At 45.8% G+C, this 25,873-nt stretch overlaps 1 protein-coding gene across 1 annotated transcript in view; it reads left to right on the forward strand.

Annotated features, from left to right (window-relative positions):
* Positions 1-25,873, forward strand: part of Cracr2a (calcium release activated channel regulator 2A) — a 74,469-nt gene that overhangs the window by 10,797 nt on the left and 37,799 nt on the right. Inside the window, exons 3-6 of the mRNA XM_029559839.1 lie at positions 294-477; positions 4,194-4,340; positions 19,878-19,968; positions 23,601-23,696. Coding sequence (XP_029415699.1) covers positions 294-477; positions 4,194-4,340; positions 19,878-19,968; positions 23,601-23,696 — 518 coding nt within the window. The remainder of the gene's footprint in view (positions 1-293; positions 478-4,193; positions 4,341-19,877; positions 19,969-23,600; positions 23,697-25,873) is intronic.

A 25,873-nucleotide genomic window follows, 5' to 3' on the forward strand; every position in this document is an offset into this window, starting at 1 on the left:
AGAGACAGAGGCATGTGGATCTATGTAAAATCAAGACCAGCCTGGCCTACATAACAAGTTCCAAGCCAGCTGGGGTTACAGGGAGACCCTATCTCAAAACAAAAACAAAAACAAATAACAAATAACAAAATAACAAAAGACACAGTCTGGTCTCAGTCCCCCTGACCTTTGCTATGAGAGGGTTCCCCTTTTTGCTTCTTTAGGATGAACCTCAAATGATTCCTGGCATAGACAGTTGAGTCCTTCTTGGAGTGAGGATATCTGATTTGGGTCTTTGTGCTCTGCTTTCCCAGGTCACTTCTTCTTCAGTCAGAACAACCCACGTCAGGAGGAAACTGGAGAACAGGTGGCCCAGCTCCAAGAGGAGAAGGTGTACCAATCCAAACAGGATGAGGATGAAGGAGACTTGGACCATGATGAGGAAGCACAGTTCCAGATGCTGATGGACAGACTTGGAGCCCAGAAGGTTTTGGAAGAGTGAGTAGTGAATGGCTTAGGGATGGAGCTGAGCCCAGGAGATCCTGCTCCTCTGCCCCGATAGTGGTTTATATCCTCTCAACTCGTGTGCCAGTGCCTGTACATGACACTGCTCTGACCCTCACTTTCCAGTCTTTGCTGGGCCCTGTCTGCATCAGGCCTTATCTGTGCGGTTTTGTTTTTTCTTTACACGCTTCCTGTCTGCCTGTCTCCCACGGCTCTGCTCTCCACACTCCTCACTTCCTGTTGAATGTTATCATCACAGACTTTGGATCTACTCATCCTCCAAGGGGTGCTCTGTATCCAAGAACAGTGCCAGCTTCAGGACCTCTGGGTGTTTTTCTTCCCTAAGGCCTTCCTGAATACACACCTCCATCAGATCCAGTTTCCATGGCTGCAGTGGGTCCCAACAACCCCATGTGTGGTGTGCCACACAAAGGCTACTCCTAGGGAAGCCTTTGCATCTTGCATCCATGAGCCAGCAAACTGTTCAGGAAGATCAGGTGGGAAACTAGCCAGTTTTTACCAGTCTACCACTTGATGATCAATGGTACTGCAGAAAATCTCACATGGCTAGAACTTCAAATAAAACAATATCCCAACTTTATTTTTCCAAAAAGCAAAAAGGAATAGAGAGATCCATGAACTGGGGACTGGTAAGGGACACGTAGCTCAGTGGTATAGCTTGCCTGGCATGTGCAATGCCTAGGGTTCCGTCTCCAGCACTGCTGAGAGAGAGAGAGAGAGAGAGAGAGAGAGAGAGAGAGAGAGAGAGAGAGAGAGAGAGAGAGAGAGAGAGAGAGAGAGAGAGAGAGAGAGAGAGAGAGAGAGAGAGAGAGAGAGAGAGAGAGAGAGAGAGAGAGAGAGAGAGAGAGAGAGAGAGAGAGAGAGAGACAGAGAGAGACAGAGACAGAGAGAGACAGAGAGACAGAGAGAGAGACAGAGAGACAGAGAGAGACAGAGACAAAGAGAGAGACAGATGAGAGAGACAGAGAGAGACAGAGAGACAGAGAGACAGAGACAGAGAAACAGAGAGACAGAGACAGAGACAGAGAGAGAGACAGTCAGAGAGAGAGAAAGACAGAGAGAGACAGAGAGACAGAGACAGAGAGAGAGACAGAGAGACAGAGAGAATAGATGTGATCTTAAGCTCTGATATTTAAAGTAATAAAGTAAAATAAGATAAAATAAAATAACACAATAACAGCTGTAGTAGATAGAGAGCAGCCAGAGGGCCTCCGCCTTTCCCATCATCTTTAGCTCTTTTATTTGTCTAATGATTGGAACCCATATTTTCTGAGCATGGGAAAAGAAGGACCCATGCTAGAAATGATCTGGTAAAGATCAGCAGAGAACCAGCCTGCTCACAATAGATAGGTTTAATGTCAGAGGTGAGAAAGGCTGACAAAAGGGTGTGCCAGGCAGGAAGGGGAGGGACCAATGTCCAGGAAGGGGTCTAGGTAGTGGGAGGCCCTAGACAGAAAGTGAAACTTGCGACCAGTCACTGGGCAGGAACAGCAGCTGTGAGCAGGCCCAGGATGATTTGCAGGCAGGATTCAGGGGACAGGGACATAGGCAGTTATGGGGGAAGTTCATTAGTCAGACACCTGACTCAGCTTCTCCTGGGACAAGAGGTCAGAGCCCAGGGACCACTGCCAGGGACTCTGTGAAGGCTCCTACTGGAGAAGGAAGATGGAGATGGCAGTGCCAAGAGCAAGCCACTGTCACAAATGACAAGGACTGTCCACTTGTCTCTCACTTTGAGGGAGGCCACCTTCCTGAAGGGTTCTCAAAACAACACTTACCACATGTCACTCTGAGGACTTATATCTATAAAAGTCAGCATAAAGATGGTGAAAATTCCCATTCTCACTGACACGCTCACATTGAAGCCTGAGGGATGTGCTCTTGACTGTGGGACCCCAAATAAAAGCAAAGCAGGCTGTGATGACTTCAGAGGTATCTTTTGCTCAGCAGAGATGAAGCAGAAGCAGAGAGATGGACCAGCTGACCTCTTTGGAGCCCCTCTAACCTACACCACTTGATCTTCCAATGAGGGCTGACCTCCAGAAGTGGTAGACTGGGCATCCGGATCCCCAGCTTTCTTGAAGGTCTACTTGAGAGATTTTGCAGATTAGTGAACTCTGACTTAACTCTCATCACAAGTTGAAAGACTTGCCCTGGATTAGTGACTTTCCTATCACCCTGACCTGACAGAAACAACGTAAGAGAAGAAGGATTCGTTTGGACTCATGGCTTCAGAGACTTTGAGTCCCTTGTGGCAGGGAAGATGTGAGTGGAAGACTGATGAACAGATGGATGGGTAGGCCAGTGGGTGGTCTCAATGAGGAGATGTTTGGATGGGCTAGAGACTAGAAAGGATGGAAACGAAAGAGGAAGGAAAGGAAGAAAGAGGTGCTGACCATACAGTTAAGGAGAAACAGATCTGTTCCAGTGGATATCTTTGCTAGATAAAGAGAGCAATGTCTATGCCCTGAGAACAGGGTTCACATAGCCCAGCCCTCTGAGGAAATTCCATGCTTGTCATATCCATCTGGAGGATTTTTCTCCCTTATCCTGGGAATTCCTGACCCTGCCCTCTGACCATGTTGCTTTTAAGATTTAATGGGGGATGAATTGAATCTGTGCTTTAATCATTGATTATAGATTTATTTAATTAATTAATTTATTTTATATGTATGTGTGTTTTGCCTGCATGTGTACCCATACATGCAATGCCCATGAAAGCCAGAAGAGGGTGACAGAGCCTATGGATCTGGAGTTACAGAGGGTTGTTAGCTGCCATGTGGGTGCTGGGAACTGAACCTAGGTTCTCTGCAAGTGCAGTCAGTGTTCTCAACCACTGAACCATCTCCCCAGCCTCCATGGACTGTATGTAGGTTTTTAAATGAAAATAGAGAGAGTTGGGTCCACCCTACAGCTCCTCCACCACCTCCCATTGGTGACAGGACCAGCATGGCCTGTCTCTCAGGGCTCTACTGGGTATATACACACCCCTGTGTGCCTGTTTCTGAGTGATGCTTGTGGCCTGTCACCCTGTATCTTGTCTCTACCTCTGAGCTCCTGACTCTCTGTTTGTTTACCTGTGTGCCCACATCCTTTAGACCCCCTCCTTCCCTTCCTTTCTCCTGCCAGTCACTCCTGGTACCACCAAGCCCCAGCAGGATGCTGTGCATTCTCCTCCCTTCCCTGCGGTGACAATTGCATTCTACCATCCATCAGACAGCATGCTACCTCTCAGCAGTGAGGACATCTTTCCCACGGACAACAATCTCTTTCCAGTTCTGCAGTGCTGTCCTCACCTAGCCTCTATCCCTAGTATTTTGAGATGCTAGCACATGCTCAGTGCAGCTGATCCATCCTGATAGTCGCAAAGAAGGTGGGGAACAGAGCAAGGTAGGCAAGTGGTCAGCACAGGAGTCAGGCTTTCCAGGCATGACCATGGACTGCATCACCTACCAGAGAGTGGTCTTAGCACAGTATACCTGTCTATGGGGTCACATTGTGGACAGAGGGAACCTGTGTACAGAAAACACCTCATGCCCAGCAGGCACCCAGAAAACTACAGTTGCTATCAATTTTATGGTGGATAAAAAGATATGGTTTCTTGCTGTTTGCTTCCTGTCTTGGATCCCCCTGTTTCCTGTAGATCATCTCTTGCCCACTCCCCAGTAATGTCCCTCCTTTATTTGCAGTGAAAGTGACGTCAGGCAACTGTGGTTGCAGCTGAAGAAAGACGAACCTCACTTACTGTCCAACTTCGAAGATCTCCTCACCACCATCTTTGCTCAGCTACAAGAAGCCCATGAGGAGAAGGACCAGCTAGAGTGTGCACTCCGAAAGTAGGTGCCCATCTCCACCAGTGTGATGAAACCAGAAACATGGTACCCTTTCTCCTGTTTCTCCACAGAATCATTATATGATGCTTTGTCACTGTCTGCCAATGGGAGTCAGGGCGCTGTGGCAGGCATGGTCCTCACACGTATTAAGTACCCACTGTATGTGCGGAGCTCTACTCAACATACTTTATATACACTACCTCATTTGCATACCACAGCCACCCCTTGAAGTTGGGACTGTCTAGTATTATCCACATCCACAGATAAAGGATTCAAGACACAGAACCACCCAGGAATCCACAGCTTCTAAATGGCAAAGGCAGGAGTCAGACATAGAGAGGGACAGGAAGCGAGAACACCTACTTGCCTCTTGGCCCCTCTGAGTCTCTGTTTCCCCATCTAGAAAGTGAATAGTAAAGATTAGTTCCACCTCTGACCCCAGCATTGATGGCAGATGACCTGGGGGAGCCACAGCAAAGTCAGGTAGCCCCTCCCACACAGGAAGGTGATTTTTTTTGTCCCCTAAGGAGGGGTAGTTCCCCTGCCTGGCCTGCTGCTCTCACAGACAGAGCAACAGAGCCTCCTTTGCAGGTTTCTCTCCTGCAGAGACGGGTGGGGGAAGGAGAGAGAGAGAGAGAGAGAGAGAGAGAGAGAGAGAGAGAGAAAGAAAAAGAGAGAATGAGAATATATCCACTGCCCGTGCTGGAGAGGCTCTTAGCCTGGCCTCCTTCTGAGAGTGGCCTCAGGAAGTGCTCAAGGGCTAATTAACTAATTGGTTTCACAGTCCTTGAGATGAAAATCAAGACCACTCTAAGCTGCATGTGTATAACCATTCTAGCCCCTTCATGGCCATCCTCAGTCCATAGATAGTCCTGCTTGATGATCAGGCCAGGTCCTATCTGGGATGAACTGGTAGCACTGGGGACTCTCTTGTGGCGCCTGCCAGCCTCACCCAGGATACACCTCTGCATACAGGACACTGACACAAGAGACAGGAAGAACTGGAGTTACCTGCTGTGTGACCAGAAGCTATCTGCTTTACCTTTCTGTACATCAGTCTTTGCTGACAATACATGTTACTGGGATCCATGTTTTTCAGACCTTTTGTGATTGCGACTCACCAGAAAAAACACGTATTTCTTTGCAGTCTCTACGCATGTACATGGATGTACAACTTAAAGCAAAGTTTCAGGAAATGTTTCATGCCTGTGTTTCATGCAGCACTGAGATTTTCTATTGGAGACGTTACAGTCTCATTTATTCTATTTTTTTGAAAAAGGCTTGGTCACACCTCACCGACAGACAAGATGATCCATAAGGTGCCAGGTGGTCTATAGCTTTGGCAGCCTAAAAGTCAAACAAGAAACTGGAAATAGGATGTTGGACACTTAAATATGATTCTCTGCAAATAACGTAAGGTAAGGCTGTGTGTTTGCAGCCTGTTGGGGGAGGGCATGTCCAGGCCTCAGAGAAGGAATTTAGAATGGCCTAGTGCAGGGTGGAACCTGGAGGGATCCTGGAAACAGTGAGTCCTACTGAGCTGTCAGAATGTGTCTTAGCCTCATCTTTAGACTTCCTGTTCAGTACAGGTGTGTCATTTCAACCCCATCCTGTCTTGCGGATGGAGATGACAGAAACAAGTCAGGGTTGCTAAGTATGTGGCCCTAGGTTGACTCTGACCCATGTGTTTTCTGCATTTAATGAGCACTTTCTGTATGCCAGGCTCTGAGTCAGTCACCTTCCTTGAGAAGGAGTTTGTGATTGCCCTCAGAAGGCAGAGCTTATTCCAGAGAGGTCTACCCAAAGTAGACCCCCAAAGCTGCCCTACGGGAACTCCAGGCAGCACGGCACAGGCTTCCATCCACAGCCTCTGCTTCTTCCCCTTTGCAAGCTGCACTGCATGTGTCTTCCTACAGGGACCAGGGGAAATGAGGCTGACTCCTAGGGGAGTCTGGTCTTCCTCTGGTTAGGTGAGATGCATGCTCCCTGTTCCCAGCTCCCCAGGTTGGGCTGGGATCCCTGGGTTGCTTTGCTGCAGTGAGTGAGAAGTCCACAGTGTTTCCTCCTCACATCCACTTCTGGGTCCTGGGAGGGAAAGGATGCCCTGAAAGAGGTGTGCTTGGACAAGCTCTTGACCACTGATGTCAGAAACCAGCCTCAGAGTGTGCCAGGGCCTTGCCAGAAAGACCCAGGGCTCGCCTCCCCTTGTTGCCCTGGATACAGTTGAACTAGGAGGAGATGCATCTAGGAGCATCATCTCCCTCTACTGTGTTTGCCCGAGATGCTGTCCACTGGAAACTAGCCTCAGGGCAAGGTAGAAGACAAAGTCAAATGCTAGAGCCTGGGCTAGAGCCCAGGACTTTTGCCCAGCTTCCTGAAAGACCTGTTCCCTCTGGACCTCAGTTCTCTCTGAGGGTGTGGGGATTCCATGGCACTCAACCTGTCTCTTCCACATTCCCAGAAATTCAGAGAACTGTGCATTTTAGCATGATGAATATATTAGTTAATTTCTGGTCACCGTGGCCAAGTATCTGGAAAGGAGAAAGTTAAGGGAGGACGGGCTGATTTGGGCTCATGGTTGGAGTGTGCACAGTCCACCAAGGGGAAGGTATGACTTGTGAGTGGCTCCATTGTAGTGACATCATGCAGCAACTTGCTCACATCTCAGAAGACCAGGAGAGACAGAGAGGGAGAGAGAAGAGAAATAGGTAAGGGTATAAGCCCCAAGACCCTCTTTCTAGCACCTTCCAGCACCCACTCCCACTGTGGCTTCACCTCCCAAAGAATATACAATGTAGGGCTGGAGAGATGGCTTAGAAGTTAAGAGAAGTGGCTGCTCTTGCGGAGGACTGGGGTTTGATTCCCAGAACCCACATGATGGCTAACAACCATCTTATAACTCCAGTTCCAGGGGCTTTCTTCTGACCTCCATGGGCATTGCATGACACAGGTGTACTTACATCCATTTAGGCAATATACTCAAACACATAAAATAAAAGTAATAACAAAATATTTTTTAAAAAGGAATCTATAGCACCACCAGCTGAGGACCAAGCTTTCAGACACACGAGCCTATGAGAACATGTCACATCCAATTCATAGTAATGGATATAGGTCACTAGACAGCAGAAAGAACTTCTGACTGTCAGGATTAGGAAGGTCTTTGCCATGGAAAGCATTCTTTACAATTATCTTTTTCTGGAAACGAAAAGAAGCTTATAGTCTCCAAGGGGCTTGGAAAGATGAAGTCCCCAGAGTAGCAATGGATTCAGACAGAGCTTAGAAATCACTGAGGGAGGCCAGGGTCCTGCCCCAGGGAGTCCAGCTCACTTGCTCATAGATGGGAATTTGAAATCTGTATTTTTAAGGTATCAGGATAAGGAGACGTCACACTTTGTCTGGCAGGGACCTGAAGCTCCCTGAAGATCAGAGGTCAGCAAGGCTGACCTGTCAGTCCAGCTAGAGCTCCATTTCTGCACTTCAGTGGCCTGGGAACTGTCAGCCTGGTTCAAATTGTTGGAAGAGCACATTTATCTTTGGCAGGTGTGGTGCCTACCCAGAACCTTCCTTGGCTTTTGTCCATCCAAAGCCATAGGTATTATCTGAGGTGCTTTAGGACCCTTAAATTGCTTCCCTGCTCAGCTAATAGCTAGTACCCATCCTCTAAGCACCACATCGCTTGGTGTGGAGCTCTAGAGACAAGAGAATCTTGGCAAGGAAAGGAAGCCACCGTGTCCTTGGCCTTGACTCCAAATAGAACAGCAAAGTGTTTTGTACATGGCAGGTGTCTCTTACATGCCACAGGTGTCGTTTGCCTTCTGGAAGGTTCTAACTGATGACTCAAATGTTCCCTTGTATTGGACTCACTAGAAGATGTTATATTAAAGCACAGTGCCCTAGACCCCTCTTACAGAGTGTCTAAACCTGTATGTCTTAGGGAGGGACCTGGGAATGGGTATGTGTGCAATGTGAGGTAGGAAGTTCTCGGTGAAGCCAGGCTTGAGCAGATGCAAGGGCTTTATGGGCATATTGTGATTTAAGACAGAAACACACTGTTCACATTGCACTGTGAGCACATTGAAAAGTAAAGACTGTGTTCTGTGCACAGCTTGGCCACAGTCTGTAAATATGACTCCTCGTGAAAAATGTTTTATTTTATGGGATGAAAGAATGCTGCAGGGGTGGTTTATACAGGCAGCAGAATCAAATAAAGAAGAATCCATCCATCTTGAAATCCAATCGGCAGTCCCATCCCTTTGCAGAACTTTCTCCATTCACGTTTTCCTTTCATCTATCTTTACTTTAATAGTGTGTGTGAGTGTGGGGGTAGGGAAGGGAAGAGAAAGGGAGAGAGAGAAAGAGAGAGAGGCAATCACAGAAGCTGATTTCAAAGGACCCTGAAAACCTTAAACTGCAATTTCATTCGCTGTCCAGAGACTGCAGTTACATGAAGAAGGTGGTAGGGGGCAGTGGTGAGTCTCCATTTTCGTCCAGAATCAAAGCTTGGCTTCTCCTTGCTCTGAGCCGGGCTCTTTCTCACTCCTTTTCCACTCTGATTTTTTTCACATACCTGCAAAAGCAGTGTGTTCTGGAAGTACACGAGCTTCTTTTCAAAAATGTTTCAAATTAATTTTAATTAATTAATTATTATTTGTGTGTATGTGTGTGTGTGTGTGTGTGTGTGTGTGTGTGTGTTGAGGTTCTTTTGAAAAATGTTTCAAATTAATTTTAATTAATTTATTATTATTATTTGTGTGTGTGTGTGTGTGTGTGTGTGTGTGTGTGTCCTGAATGTATGTAAGTAGATATATGCAGGTGCATGCGATTGCATGTGTGCAGAGGTCAGAGGACAACCTTACGCCTTTCAGGAGTCAGTTCTCTCTTTTCTCCATGGGTTCCAGGGACTGAACTCAGGTTATCAAGCTTGTTTGACAAGTGCTTTTATAAGCCGGGCAATCTAGCTGGCTCTTCATGCTTAGCACAGCTTCTTAACCTCAGTGTGAGATGGTGAGAAGCTGGATAACTTTTCATCTACACTTTGCCAGTCTTCAAACCAGAAGATAAAATCATACCCATTCTCAAAGAAACATGTGACATCAGAATGACCACCATCCCAGGCTAGGGGTGGGTGACTTCTGAGACTCTGCCTTGAGTTCAAATTCCTGAAACACATCCGTCCAAAATATAGAGAAATGTCACTTCTCTCCAAGGTCAAGCTTACATCTTCACTGAGAAAAGGGGGAAGCGCTCTAGTTTATAGTTTTAGCACACTGCTGTTGACAGAGAACCTCACACATGGATTGGATGGCTTTAGAGACCTTTCAAAATCTCAACAGCTTTTATTCACAAATGAAGACAGTGGAGAAAGGGAGCAGAACTGCAATATTTTGACCTGTTTGACCTGTTTGAACTGGGCAGTGTCTGGGACAGGGAGCCTGGGCCTGCATGTCACTAGTTGGAGCCTAGCAGTACTGAGCACTAATGCTTTACTGGGTCTAACACCTTCATCCTGACTGTGCAGAGCACTTTGGGAAGGTTAATTAACTTTCACAGTTCCTGTGGGAGGCTGGCAGGGTAAGTTACTGCTAACTGCATCTCACCTTCAAGTTTCTGCAAATGATCCTGAAAGGCCTGTCAGCCCTAAGCCTGGAATTTACTCTAGAGTTTGAGTTCTCTGTCCCTCCTTCTTCTCACACATCCGAGCTTTAGCACCCCAGCTCCCTAATAACACACACAAACACGCACACATATAGACAGACACACACAAACAGATACAAACAGACATACACAGAGACTACACACGCATGCATGCACAAACATACAGACACATGAACATATGCACATAAAGAGACCACACACACAAACATAAACACACACGCACATATACACTCATAAAGACCACACATACGTACACACAAATAGAGACCACATACAGACACATGCTGAGAGACATACACATATAGACAGATACTCACAGAGACATACATACAAGCAGAGAGACACAAATATACACACATAAACAGAGACATATACATAAACACACAAAGACACACACAGGCATACATACACACAAACACACAGAGACACAGACACACATACAGAGAGACATACAAACACAGACATACACAGAAAAACACACAGACACACACAACACACATACATAAAGACACATGCACACAGAGACATATACACATAAACACAGACATGCACAGACACATGTACACAGAGATGCACACAGAGACATACATATACACAGACACAACACATACACAGACACATGCACACACATACACACACACAGACACACACACAGACACACACACAGACACATGAACACACATACAAATAATGTATACACAGACATATGCACGCAAAAACACATACACATACACACAGACACATACACCCACTAATGGTTATCCTCTAGCAGAATATGTGCCACAGTCAGGCACCTCAGGCGACATGTTGTCCTCTGACTTAGACTAGGATTTTCACCCTGGCTTCTTTTTTAAAAATACTTTATTTATTATTTTTATTTTATGTATATGAGTGTATTGCCTGCATGTATGTGAGTGTACCTGTGTCGTGCAATGCTGTGGAGATCAGAAGAGGGCTTTGGATTCCCCTGGAACTGGAGTTAAGGACAGTTCATAGCCACCATGTGGGTGTTGGGAATTGAACCTGGGGTCCTCTGCAAGAGCAGTCAGTGCTCTTAACCACTGAGCCATCTCTCCAGCCCCTCACTCTGGCTTCTATAGGCTCCATTGCTGCCCTTGTGACATCATCATCAGTATGTAATGGACTCCCTTTACCTGTTGAAAATCTGCCTCTTCTGGGCTCAGCCTTCCTTAGCATCTCCCCTGAGAACTCTATCGTCCTCCCTGTGGGCAAAGCAAGCAGCTCTCTCTGCTCCTCCTGACCAGGGCTCTGGAGTCCCAGAATGACTGCCAGCTGGAGCTCATGAAGTGGTTATGGGACCTCTTGGATGATGCATGGCCTCTCCTCTCTGTTCCTGTCCTCCCTGTACCACTGTGGCATTGGACTTGGAGTTCTTAGACACTAATCCCTAGAGCACAGAGCATAGCTCAAGTCTAAATTACTTTACCTAGAGCAGCACTTTAAGAAAGAGCTAATCAATGCTCTAATACTGGTGGGGATCTGTCAAACTCTGCATACTCTGCCCTCTCAACTGAACCACCTCAGTTTTGCTTCATCTCTGCCTCCTAGTGCCTCATCGTCATCCTGCCCAGGGTTTCCATACCATGTATCCAAACCTGATGTGCGAGTCCTTCCAGTTTCTCCTTGTGCCTTGCTTAGCATTTAAAGAAGCCATAGAGCAGCAGCTCTCCAAATGGGATCCCAGAGAACTCATTTAACTAGAAATTCAACAAATGCTTTCTATCTGCTATCCACTGTGTGGGCGCATCCATATGCATGATCTTTTGAACCTTAACAACTTCCTTCTAAAGCAGGTGTTATCATCTGAATTTTTTTCTATTATGTCTAAAACTTTGGGATTACTGGTGTGATGTGACTTGGCCAAATCCAGTAAACTTTTAAATGTCATAACCAGGCCTCCTACTTCTTGGCCTAATGAACCATCATGCAAGTACAGCTGTCTGTGAAATAAGAGTCTTACCTGAACTACCACGGTGCATTCTATAGCGCTATCCAGACATGGGGAAATGTTAAAAGGGAGGATGGCTATTAATGCTCATGGCTATGGCTGACTCAGCGTGGGTACCTCTCCACACACCTGTCCTATGGTCTCGCTGAGAGCTCTTGACTGTTCACACCTCTTCTGGTCCATCAGACTCTTCCTTACCTCCTGTCCATGTATGTCTTAATATGACTAGAGTCAGATGGCAGAGGACTGGATAATTAGATACCACAGGGGGTTAGGTGCAGCAGGGAATATCTTAAGAATGGCTAGGAGAAAGGATGTTGGAGAATTATGCCTGAATTATGCCTGGAAATCATGAATTAGCTGTTCTTTTTGGATTTTTTTTCCTAAGAGGTACTTCTATGCATGTATATATGCATGTATGTATCTATGTATCTATACATGCATGTATGCATGTATGTATCTATGTATGTATGTATGCATGTTTGTGTGAGTGTATGCCAGGTGTGTGGCAGTGCCCATGGAGACCAGAAGAGGGCATAGGATCCCCTGGCCCTCGAGTTATAGGCAGTGGTGAACCGGACATGGATGCTAAGAACCAAACTTGGGTTCGCTGGAAAAGCAGAAAGTGCTCTTAACCGCTCAGCCATCTCTCCAGCACCTCCTTTTCTGAATCAATATTATAACCAACAGCATAAGTAAAAGAAGGTAAAATGGAGTGTTTTATAGTAATAAAAATTCCAATCAGAAATAAGCTTCAACACTGAGGCAGGAGGATTGCCGTGAGTTTGAGACTAGTCTGTGCTACAGAGAAAAGCCCTGTCTCAAAACAAACAAAAAACCAAACAAATGACCCTCCCAAGTATTCTAAATATACAAACTTTTATGCACCAAATAAGATAGCAGTAATATGTATAGGCAGAAACTTTTAGACAAAGAAAACTTGATTAAAAATTTAAAATATAGACAAACATCTCAGATTTGACATGTTAGTCAGACAAAGGCGCATTAAAGGCAGAAAGCATTTCAAACCATGTAGCAAGCTTAAGAAATGAACGTAGAATCTTGTGCCTTAAAAAGAGAATATATCTTCCTCTCCCAGAAGTTATAAAAAATTAATAATGTTTTTGGTTACAGACAAAAGGTTAATAATTTCTAAATGGTAAACAAGTTTTCAATATAGTATGTATATTCTTTTACTATAATACAATAAGATAAGAAATCAAGAATTCACATATCTCAAAACATTCTTTTGGGGGCTACAAGGCCATGGGTTTAATCCTCAACACACACACACACACACACACACACACACACACACCTCAACTTGAAAGGGGTGGGAGGAGATAAGAAAGTGGTCAGAATTCACTGCATATCAAATTGTCAAGGAAAAAAATTAATTAATAAAAAATTCTCACATAAAAGAAATCATTAAAAACATCATAGATTTTTAGTGTACATTCTGAACATAAGCTAAATTAAAATTTTTATTTTACGTGTATGAGGGTTTTGCCTGCATGTATATAAGTGCACCATGTATGTGCAACACCTGTGGAGGGTCAGAAGAGGCCATCAGATCCCCTGGAAGTGGAGTTACAGATGGTTGTTCACCACCATGTGGGGGCTGGGAACTGAACCTGGCTCCATTGCAAGAACAGCCAGTGCTCTTAACTCCTGAGCTGTCTCTTCAGCCCCACAAGCTAAGTTTTAATGTCAGCAAAACATGGACAACCATTGAATACAATGGATGGTCAACTGGGATCCATTAACATCACAGCATGCTAATAAACATGAGATCTGAGATCTAACAGAATGATATTTGAAATACTGCCCCCGCCTCCCCGAGTCCCAGTGATGGGAAGTGTAGGTTGGAGAGATACAATTCAAAAGTATTGTATTTAAAGAAAAAAAAGAATCACAGCAATTTAGAAGGTTTTAGCTGACAAATGGCAAAATTCTTTATCTGTGATGTGGCTGCCAAGGAGAGCTAATGTGATTTTAGGCTGCCTGGATAGTATGTACACCTTTTGGAACAAGAGAGGCAATAATTATCTCTAATGTGCACTAATCGTACTTACACTCTGGGCATTTGGTTTGGGGCTTCAGTGACTTGAGAAAGAGCAGCAGAACCTTGTTCATAGAGTGAGAGGAAGGGCACAGAGACTTGTACAAGCAAATCTATGTGAAATAATAGTCCTTGGAAGGAGAAAGGCCTGGCCTGAACCCAAGGCAACCTCTTGAGCTGGAAGCTGGTCTCAAATTTATGGAGGGCTTTTATATAGAAGGGTAAGGTCATGGGAACCCAGATTTCTATGAGTCAGAATATTTCCAAAATGAAAGAACTGCTTAGAGTCACAGCAAGTTCCCTGTTGCTGCAGGTGTTCTAAGCTAGTTTGGATAAATAGTGGCAAGGTTATATTTTTTTAATTTTTAATTTTTATTTATAGGTATGTGTGCATGTATGAGTTTATGTGAAGGTGCCTTCATAGGCCAGAGGGCATCAGATCCCCTGGAACTGGAGTTATAGCATTTGTGAGCTGCCTGATATGGATGCTGGGAACCAAACTCAAGTCCTCTGCAAGGGCAGTATACGTTCTTAACTGCTAGGCTGCCTCCCCAGCCCTGTGGCAAGGATCTTAACACCAGAAAAAAGAGGTGGTTGGATCAGATAAGCCTTCCGTCCCTGAAATTTGTTAATTCCCCCTGGAATCTAGTGTTCCTTCACTATGGTCCATGAACTTCTGTGTTTAGTACCCAAACTATAAATTGAATTCCTGGGACTGGAGAGATAGCTCAGTGGTTAAGAGCACTAGCTGCTCTTGCAGAATACCCAGGTTCAATTCCCAGCACCCACATGGCAGCTAACAACCATCTTCAACTCCAGTTCTAAAAGATCCAACACCCTCTTCTGACCTCTGCAGGCATTGCACAATACAGGTACAGTTACACACATGCAGACAATACACTCATACACATAAAATAAAATATTAAAAAATTGAATTCCTACAGGTTTTCAGCATTAACATCTTGAGCCCAAGCCCCGTGACTGTGTCTGAATATTACTAACCTAATGGAGACTGTCTGAGCCCCAGGGAAACCCACATAGCTTGGGACTTAAAATTGCGTGTAAAATGGCCAAATGAAAGCACAGGGTATCCTAAGCATTAAAACAAAGGGTCAGTGAGAGTTGGGAAGATGGGCAGATCCTCTCAGAGAACACTTCAAAGTCTGTGGTTGTGTCAGGCAATAAGAGTGGATTTGAAACCATGGTGACAAAGAGGTGTATAATCAGCAGACACCACGGGTCACCTCTTTCCTTTGCAGAGTTTGGTGTGCTTGGCTGGGCTGCATGCCATATGAATAGACCTTTTTATTTTATCTATTTTATTTATTATTTTTATTTTACATGTATAAGTGTAATGCCTGCATGTAGGTGGGTGCACCTGTTTCATGCAGTGCCCAAGGAGTTCAGAAGAGGGCGTTGGATCTCCTGGAATTGGAATTACAGACAGTTGTTAGCTGCCATGTGGGTGCTGGGAATCGAACCTGGGTCCTCTACAAGCATAGCCAGTGCTCTTAACCGCTGAGCCATCTCTCCAGCCCTGGCATAGATCTTTGTAGAGTGACTGACTATTGCTATACTCAGCTACTGCAGAGCTCACAGACACACACTCTGGCTCTGCAGCTCCTGTTCGTACTCAGGCTTGAGCCTCTGACTGATCCGTCTGATGGGAGCTTTTATCTACTAAGCCTTTTCTTCATCTCCAGATCACTTCAGAGCTCTTCCAAACCCAGGCCTTTTATCCTTGGAAGTAAGCGCTTCCTCCTCGCAGAGAGCACTGTACCTTGCACTCCACAGCTTCTGATCCTAATGACAAAAATAAATAATTCCTTATCTTACTTAGGGCTTTCCACATTCACTCTCTTGGTTTATCCTGATGATGCTGTGGGGAGGGTTAGGGCAGGTGCTATCTGGAGGAGAGGACATCAGAGCACTTGCTCAAGGTTACACTGAGGAAGCGAGCCTATTCTGAAATGTGGTTCAAACACAGGTCCTCTGACCCCTGAGCAGCTTTAATGATGCCTTAGTGATAACAGCACCTTCGTATTCCCATTCCTGGTGTACTCTGATCTAGGATGGTCATTCAGGCTTGGAGGATCTCCTAGGAGGCTTGGGTACACAGAAGTCTAGATGGGTCCTGGATCATTGATGTCCGCTGTCCTAGTTATCTTTCTGTTGCTGTGATAAAACACTTTGACCAAAACCACTTGGGGATGGGGGAAGGGTTTATTTGGATTACCTGTCCTGAGCAGGATTAATGATCAAGCAAAGCCAAGGAAGGAGCTCGAGGCAGAAACCTAGAGGCAGAGGCTGAACCAGAGACCATGGAAGAGTGCTACTTACTGGCTTGTTCCCCTGGCATGTGCTCAGCCTGCTTTCTTATGCAACCCAGGACCACCTGCTCAGGAATGCATCACCCATAGTGGGCTGGGCCCTTGCATATCACTCAGCTATCAAGAACATGCCTCATAGACATGTCTACAGGCCAATCCAATAGAGGACGTTCCTCAATGTAGGTTCCCTCTTCCCAGGTATGTCAAGTTGACAACCAAAGCCTACCAGGATGTATGCCAAGAATCTCAGGGCTTCTTTGCAATAGAGTCAGTTTTTGTAGACAAGGGCTAGCAGCAAACACCAGTTGGAGGCTCTAGCAGCTTTCTTTTCATTTGTCTTATGATGGCTGGTAAAAAAAAATTTAATTCATGACAAGCAAGCTGTCATGCGAGCATGGAAAACGTCAAGAGTATTAATTGAATCAAGTAAAAATCAGAGCAAAATTAATATAACACATTTAATGATATCATAGAATTAATGCCCTGCATGGTTATTAGTAAACAGTTTATATGAATGACTGTAATTAGAATTGCTTTAGTGGAGCCAAATCCATTTTAAGTTGTTCTCCTCTCACTTTATTAGTTCTTCAGTATTTATGTAGTTGCAATTGTTGTCTAGAGTTTTCTTTGGTGCCATTTTCCACACAGCAGCTGAGTTTTTGCAAGCACAGAAAGATAACAAGACGAAAAGAAAACTATATCACTTCCTCAAAGTTCCTTTGAACCATGTCTGTCTCTGACCTTGAGGTGTCCCCATTCCATAGCACAGTCCACAGACCCTCCAAGATTTTCTCTTCATTGCAATGGGGGTAGCTGAGAACAAAGACAGCAAGCTCAAACACCTGTCACTTGCCAAGAAGTGATGTCTTACTCTTAGCTAAAAGGAAACTTTATACATCTGGATTCATAAAGGTGGCTACAGATGCTGAAGTTTTGGAGGACTGTCATCTTTTGATGAGTACACCCTGAAACCATTGTTTTATGACTGCTTCAACCTTCTGACCTTGAGGATACATTTTGAAGTGGAACTTAGAGACTGATGGTTTATGATGAATATTCCTGACCATGGCTCTCACACCAATTCTTTTGAGTCCAATGTGTAGATTCTGAAAAGCTGAGAGGATGCCAGTCAAAATCGTTCCTCCTCATTGCTCAGTCTGTGGTCAGACCCTCTCCCTGAAGGCAGAAAGTGAGGAAAGGGCAGTGACTGGGCTGTGGCAAAGCCTGGGGCAGTAGGGTCAAGGCTGGACCCTGGACTAGAGTCCCAAGTGGACATGGGAGCTGAGGGAAAATGATGAAGCACTCAGACAAATAGCTATATTTGTTCAGAAGTTTCCCAGTACCTCTTAGACATGAGCATGAGGGCTGTTTCCTCCATCATGAAGCATCGATTAATGAACACTACAGTGGGCTTGCCATCATGGAGTTTAGAGTGGCGGGTGACAAATGTTTAGGTGTGTGTGTATATTCCACGTTCGAAATGGTTCTTAAGAGCCACAACATCAAGCTGGAGTTTGTGGAGCCTGGAGTTCTCTTTCCAGGAGAAGGAAAGGACAGGAAGTGGAGCCTAAAGGGAGGATCTCGCCTCACGGCCAAAGGAAAGTTATAAAAGTGTGATTACCCAAAGAAAAGCAGCCAGTTTCTTGGCTAAAACTCATGGTGTCCTTGGGCCTCTTAGCAGCATACTCCATCCCAAAGGCCCAAAATGTCGAAAGTATTTGGGAGCTTGTATCTAACCCTTAAAAGATTTTAGTGTTACCTCAGAGGGGGGAATGTTAGAGTAGCCAAAAGCCCCATAAAAAATAAATAAATAAAAGAAGAGAAAAAAAAAGAAAAAAAAGTGATGGGGAGATATGGGAGGTGTTGGGAGGGAGGGAGTGAGCATGGTTTTGATCAAAACACCTTGTATGCGTGTATGACATTCTCAGTAAAGTTTTTGTAGAAGTTGAAAAAAAACTGGTGTGAAAAAAAAAAAAACTTCATGAAACTGTTACCCCATTGGAACACGGAATTTAGAATAATATGAATCTTGTTCCTGGGTCATGGCCACTCATATTTGGCTGAAGAATAAACTATCTCTTTTCCCCTTTGGAAAAAAAAAGTGTGATTACCATGGGCTCAGAGACAGCTCAGTTGGTAAAGGGACTCCCTTGCAAATATGAGGACCTGAATTCTGTCACATTTAAAAAAAAAGCCAGGCCTAATGGCGTGTGCTTGTAATCTCAGGACTGAGGAGGCAGAGACAGGCAGATCCCTGGGTCTCAGTGGTCAGCCAGCCTAGTCTATTTGGCCAATTCTAAGCCAGTAAGAGACCCTGTCTCAGAAAACAAGATGAAGTTATCCTGTGGAACGATACCCAGGGTTGTCCTCGTGTCTACATACACACACACACACACACACATACACACACACAGGGAGAGACACACACACAGACATACATACACACAAAACAGACACACACACACACAAACAAATACACACAAAGAAAAACAGATTCAGACACACTTACAGACAAAAACACAGACACAGACACACACGGACACATAGATACACACACATACACACACACACACACACTAGCTAGCACATATGCGCATACCTACTTACCAGTTACCTGGGATGGTTAATGTTTCACGAGATAACGTCTAGTTTTCAGGTGAAACTGCTTCACAAGGTCTTTCCTCTTAAATCTGGGCTTGTGTTAGGAGGGTCTATGATTGAGAGAGAAATGGAAATAGAAAGAGATCAGTCCCGAAGGCCTCTGAACCTTGTCTCCACTTCTTGTGGCTGCTCGCTTCTTGTCCTGTGGGCTCTTCAGTTAGGGAGAGGATGCTGAGAGTCAGAGCAGGAATTGGCACAGTAAGTGTCATCGCAGTGTTTAACCAGCATCCCCAGTCTCATGCTGTTGTCTGAGGCGCCGTGCCTGTGGGGACACAAGCCCCGCACAGATGTGGCTGTTTCCTTTGCCGCAGGTTGTCCTCATCATAGAATCTTTGGGAGAAGCAAGGATCATCCAATCTTAAGCTCACCCGTAATTTCAAAAAGGCTCTTCTGGTGGTGCAGTGTCACGTGGTGCTGATGTAGAGAGGTGGATAAAGCATCCAAACTGGAAATAAGATGCATCAAGACACTGAGCAGGAAGGAAATCCACAGGATGCATTTCAGCAGCAGAAGTAGGGACAGAGAGTCTACAGGAAGCCAGTGCTCAGAGCCTGAATAAAGCAGTCAAGGAAGATAGGTCCAGGTCAGCTTCACTGGAGAGCACGTGGGTGGTCTGAGAGTGGTGGTTGGGAGACAGGAGAGGGCCCAGGATGCCTTCTAGAACCACAGTAGGTACAGCTGGGCCTCTGGGTGCTGCCTGTCTGGTTAGGCGACCATGAAGGAATGATTATGCAGTGCATGCTTGGCTGACCTGACTTATGTAGTCACTCTACCACCCGGGTCTGAGCCCTAGTATGTGACGGTGGGACAGATGGATCTCTATGAGGGCCCCATCAGCTTCTCCTTTGCAACCTCTCTAGGAAAATTGCTGCTTATGATGAAGAAATCCAACATCTCTATGAAGAGATGGAACAGCAAATCAAAAACGAGAGGGAGCAGTTTCTCCTGAAAGTGAGTGTCCCCTCCCTGGATGAGAGATGGTCAAGTGACCTATCTACTCTGACCATCTTTCTTCAATGTAAAATTCCAATGTCCCCTGTGGTCCTCCTCTTTCTCTATTTTATTTTGCTCAAGGCATTCATCACCTTTAAACATAACATATAATGTACTTATTTATTTTTATTCAATATTGTCCATGCCTTCCTACTAACATGAAAGCTCTTTTGCTTACAAATCTGTCCTCAGTTCCTAGACCAGGCCTGAAATGTAGTAGATTCTCCATATGTATTTTCTCAGTCAATGAATGAATGAACTCAAGTGGATGCATGGATGGGTAGATGGATGGATGGGTAGAGAGAGGAATAGAAGGAAGGAAGGATAACTAGATGGATTGTTGGTGGACACACACACTCAGCCTCTTTACAACCCTGCTGTGTGCTTTGGGAAATCAGGACTGGTAAAAGAGAGGGCTCCTCCACCGAGCTAAGCTCCATTTTGGAGCATTCTCATTAAAAAATTTAAAAAGCTATAAGAAACCCTGCCATCCGCTCTTGGATGGTCTACTTAATGGATTCTCAGCAAACAGGCTGTTGGTCTTGAATGCAGCCTCTGCTGCTTCTCAGCACTAAGCAGGGGCTATTGTCTCCAGCTCTCCCCTTGATCCAGATTTCAATTTTCCACTGCTTTGGATTATCCACACCACTGCTCCACTTAGGATCACAGATGCCATTCACACTTCAGGGAATCAGAATGCTTTTCAGAAATATCTGCCTATGGCCTCCAGCCAGAACCACTGGAAGCTTGCCAGTATTTCCTGACCACCCCTATTGTCCTTCAGAGCTTTAAACCATCCTGCCCAGTGTTCAGGGAAATTGGATGTGTATGTGGCAAATAGAACTCACACATGTCCATCAGCAGACTTAAAAATAGCTTCCAACAACAGCAGTTATCCCTGAAATGGGAGAGCCACCACTTCATCCCAAATGACATACTGTACAGAGAAAGTTCTGTCTGGGTCGTGGCTATAGGTCAAAAGTATGCTTCCCGGCAGACAAAGGTAGACTAAGGCATGGGCTGGGAGTGGGCAGAGGTCAGAGGGGAAAAAGTAAGGACAAGTTAACATCACTTAATGTTCCAGCTTGGTTTCTGTTGCTGTGATAAAACACTAACTAAAACCGGACTGAAGAGGAAAGAGCACAGTACAGTCCTTTATGGAGAGAAGCCAGAGCAGGAACTCAAGGAGAACCTAGAGGCAGGAACCGAAGCAGAGACCACAGAGGAATGCTGCTTACTGGCTCACTCCCAGGATCTTGTTCAGATACCTTTCTTATATAGCCCAGGCCCAACTGCCTAGGGATGGCACTGCTCAGAGTGGGCTGCACTCTCCTTCATCAATTATCAATCAAGAAAACGCCCCACAGACAAGCCTATAGACCAGTCTGATGGAGGAAATTACTCCATTGAAATTCCTTCTTCTCAGGTGTGTTAAATTGACAACCAAGATTAGCCATCACATTTAAGACGATCTGGCTACGGTGCTGTGCCCCACTTCTTCTCTGTCTTTCTCAATTCCAAATCCCCAGCCCAGAAACTCCAAGGATAACTTTGGCAGTGCCATTAAGCCTTTAAACACACAGAATCTGTCTAGTCACAGTGTCACAGTGGGGATGCTGCAGTTTGTGATATCAAGGAAAAGACCAGAGCCTCTCACCAGGGTTTAGATGCTGGCTGTACACATTTCAGTGTATTTGACCATAAGGAAAGTATCCAATTGCTTGCCCCCTCTGTGTTAGTTACTTTTCTATTGCTGTGATAGAATATTATAATCAAGGCAATTTATAGAAGGAAGAGTCTATTTGGGTTTATGGTTCCAGAGGATTAGGGGTCCATTCACGGTGGGGTGGCATGGCAGAAAACTGCAGGCATGGCAGCTAAAACAGGAAGCTGAGAGAGCAAACTGCATGTGGAATTAGGCTATGAGCTCTCAAGTCCCGCCCCAAATGACATACTTCCTCCAGCAAGACCACACCTCCTAAACCTCTGTTTAGGAGGTGCTACAAACAGCACCACCCTCTGGGGACCAGGTGTTCAAATACATGAGCCTAGGGGGACATTTCTCATTGAAACCACCACATCCTCCAATTCTAGAATGGGAGATGCATCAGTGCTGTCCTCCACAGGGTCAATATACACGCCACTCACAGGGTCAATAATACACTCCACAGGCCCCATGGGAATGGGGCACTAGCATGGGGATTTGGAAGCCACTTGTTGGCTCTAGCACTTCTCCTGAGGCACCTGCTTTATGAGCTGCAGCCAGATGAGCTAATCAGGTCCTCTGCAGCTGATCCCCTTCAAAGTTGGAAGCAGGAACTGTCTGGTTAGACCTCTCATGGACCATTGCACACGGTTCAGATGAGGATAGGTGCAGGTCTTCCTGTATCTCCCCTGTTCAATGACCTGCCTGGACATGAGTAGAGGAGGTGGTAGCATCAACAGGAGAGTTGCTGAGGAAATGGCCTGAGCCTTTGAACACAGGGGGCCAAAGGCCTAAGGTGGTAGCATCAACAGGACAGTTGCTGAGGAAATGGCCTGAGCCTTTGAACACAGGGGGCCAAAGGCCTATGAGCCAGGAACAACTGTGTTCTTCCACTTGCATACTGCTGGCCATCTTGCCAATCCCAGTAGTCAACCAGTGCAGCACCCCACTGCTGGCTTCCTTCAAAGGCATCTCCCTGCAAGGGGGAATCCGGGGCCTCCAGGGGCTTGTGATGATGATTCTTTCTAGCATATTCTGCACCTCTGCTCTACCTTGCCACAGGTGAAGTGCTGCTGGTGGCAAAGGTATGCTGGTTTCCATTCTGTGGGTGGATGAACCAGAAGAATGAATTCAGCAAGTTAGTTGGACAGTGCAGGAACCCAAACTCAAGTCTCCCGATGCCCAGCTCAGGGGTTTTATACCGACTTGACTCTGTTTGGAATGCCAGACCTCTGGCATCCCCACACTGTCCTCTTTACTCCAGAGCCAGAGCCATCACCATCAGGTGAAGCCACACCATCAGGTGTCAGCTTCTCTGTGTGAAGAAGTCCAGACCAGGGTGGAGGGGAAGAAGGTGTTGAGGACAGGGTAGAGACATCATGAGGAGCACAGGCCTGGTACCCCAAATCCTGGTCGAAGAGTAGTGAGCACTCAAGACCACTGGAAGGCAGGAGTAATTCCCTGTGCTTTCAGAGAATGGGTGGTTTGAAGGACCAATGACAGTGCCCAGTCTGAACCAGAATCTCCAACTTGGAGGTTGTCTTCAATGTTATACTCCACTTTACAGCTGGTCTGAAAGTCAAACTCAGGCCCCCTCATCTCCCTAATCATCTCCACCACCGAATGGCCCTAGGTCATTGTTTTTGTTTTGTTTTTTAATGTGTGTGTGTGTGTGTGTGTGTGTGTGTGTGTGTTACAGTGCCATGGGAGTTTGCTAGTACCTCTCTGAGCACTGACTCAGTCTCATGAGTCCTTGGTACAGCAGGCAGAAGGGCCTCAAAGCTCAAAGGAACTGGCTCAGGTGATGAAGGAATTCAAATGCATATAGGACTTGTAAGTCAGGTGTGTTGTCTTTGGGCCCCACTGTCTTCTTCTGGCTTGGCAGGACACGGAGAGGTTCCAGGCCCGCAGTCAGGAGCTAGAAAAGAAACTGACAGCCAAGGAGCAGGAGCTGGAGAGGCTCAACCAGAAGCAGAGGAGGGTAGGTCACAGCAATCACGTCAAGGCCCCTGCTCTTCCTTCTAGCTCATCTCTGCCTCTTGCCCAACTCCTCTGACATCTACGCATGGACTTCTAAATTTGTTCTGAGTAGAACCACGTGTCTGCACAAGGTAACATTTAAAGTTCCAGGTGAGTTGAATGTGGTGGTACATGACTGTAAGCCAAGCACTGGAGAGACTGAGGCAGGAGGACTGTGTACTCCAGGACAGCCCTGGCTACATAGTTAGTCAGCCTGGACTACATAGTGAGACCCTGTCTCAAAAAACTAAAAAATATTTTAAATTTAAAAAGAGGTCACAGGGACTGAAGTGATGGCTCAGTGGTTAAGAGCCCTTACTGCTTAGTTCCTAGCAACCATATCAGATTTGGCTTGGCAGGACATGGAGAGGTCCATATCAGGTTTAGTTCCTAGCACCCATATCAGGTAGCTCATAAACTGCCTATAACTCATTTCAGGACATCTGACGCCCTCTTCTGGCCTCTGAGGGCACCTGTATGCATATGGTGTACATACAGACAAGCAGCCACACATAAATAAATGAATAAATAAATAATAAATAAGGTGCCTAACTTGGAGAAGTCCCCATGAACCCCCAACCCCTAGGGATCCACAGACAATTTCACATCATTGTACCCAACAACTTCCCTAAATGTTAGAACTTGGACCTGATTCCAGCACCCTGTCAAAGGAAGGAGGGAATGGAGAGCCCAGAGAAACTGGTATTTTAGGGGTGGTGCAGACATGTTTCTCCCTCTAATGTAGCCATGGACACCCCAAGCTGGAAGGGGTTCATCAAATAACTGACCACATGTCTGGATGGGGTCATGGCTTCCTGGTGACATAGACCTGCAGGCTGGGTGCAAACACCAACCACTCCTCTTGCTGCCTGACTAGGGAAACAGGCTGTTGGGTATGCTCTGTAAGGCAGTGGTCAGTGCTGGGGCTGGGGACACCTGGCTTACAGTGCCAGGAAGATTGGTTACCAGGGTAAACTTTGTACTCTCCAGCCTCCTCAGCAGAGCAAGGGCTCATGGGAGACAGGCCAGGGTGGCACAGGCCTCAAGTTTCATTTTGCCTGGTTCAGGAAGAAATCTAGCCCTGGACAGACCCAAACACATTGCTTCCTTTGGAACATAAGAAAACAAGCTTGAAGACACTCTTGCTCAGGCTGGGGATGCTGCTGCTGCTGCTGCTGCTGCTGCTACTGATGGTAGTGGTGATGGTGATGATGATAGTGATGGTGATGATGGTGATGATGATGATGATGGTGATGGTGGTGATAGTGGTGATGATGGTGTTGTGGTGATGATGATGATGGTGATGGTGGTGATTATGGTAATGATGGTGATGGTGGTGATGATGATGATGATGGTGATGATGGTGTTGTGATGATGATGATGGTGATGGTGGTGATAGTGGTGATGATGGTGATGATGATGGTGATGATGGTGATGATGATGGTGATGATGGTGTGATGGTGATGATGATGATGATGGTGATGATGATGTGATGGTGATGATGGTGATGGTGATGATGGTGATGGTGGTGATAGTGGTGATGATGGTGATGATGATGATGGTGATGGTGCTGATAGTGGTGATGGTGATGGTGGTGATTATGGTGATGATGATGATGGTGGTGACGATGATGATGGTGATGATGGTGATGATGATGGTGATGATGGTGATGATGATGGTGATGATGGTGATGATGATGGTGATGATGGTGATGATGATGGTGATGATGGTGATGATGATGGTGATGATGGTGATGATGATGGTGATGATGGTGATGATGATGGTGATGATGGTGATGATGATGGTGATGATGGTGATGATGATGGTGATGATGGTGATGATGATGGTGATGATGGTGATGATGATGGTGATGATGGTGATGATGATGGTGATGATGGTGATGATGATGGTGATGATGGTGATGATGATGGTGATGATGGTGATGATGATGGTGATGATGGTGATGATGATGGTGATGATGGTGATGATGATGGTGATGATGGTGATGATGATGGTGATGATGGTGATGATGATGGTGATGATGGTGATGATGATGGTGATGATGGTGATGATGATGGTGATGATGGTGATGATGATGGTGATGATGGTGATGATGGTGATGGTGGTGATGATGGTGTG

Source organism: Nannospalax galili, unplaced genomic scaffold (genome assembly GCF_000622305.1).
Source record: "Nannospalax galili isolate Female #2095 unplaced genomic scaffold, S.galili_v1.0 scaffold589, whole genome shotgun sequence".
Classification (NCBI taxonomy): domain Eukaryota; kingdom Metazoa; phylum Chordata; class Mammalia; order Rodentia; family Spalacidae; genus Nannospalax; species Nannospalax galili.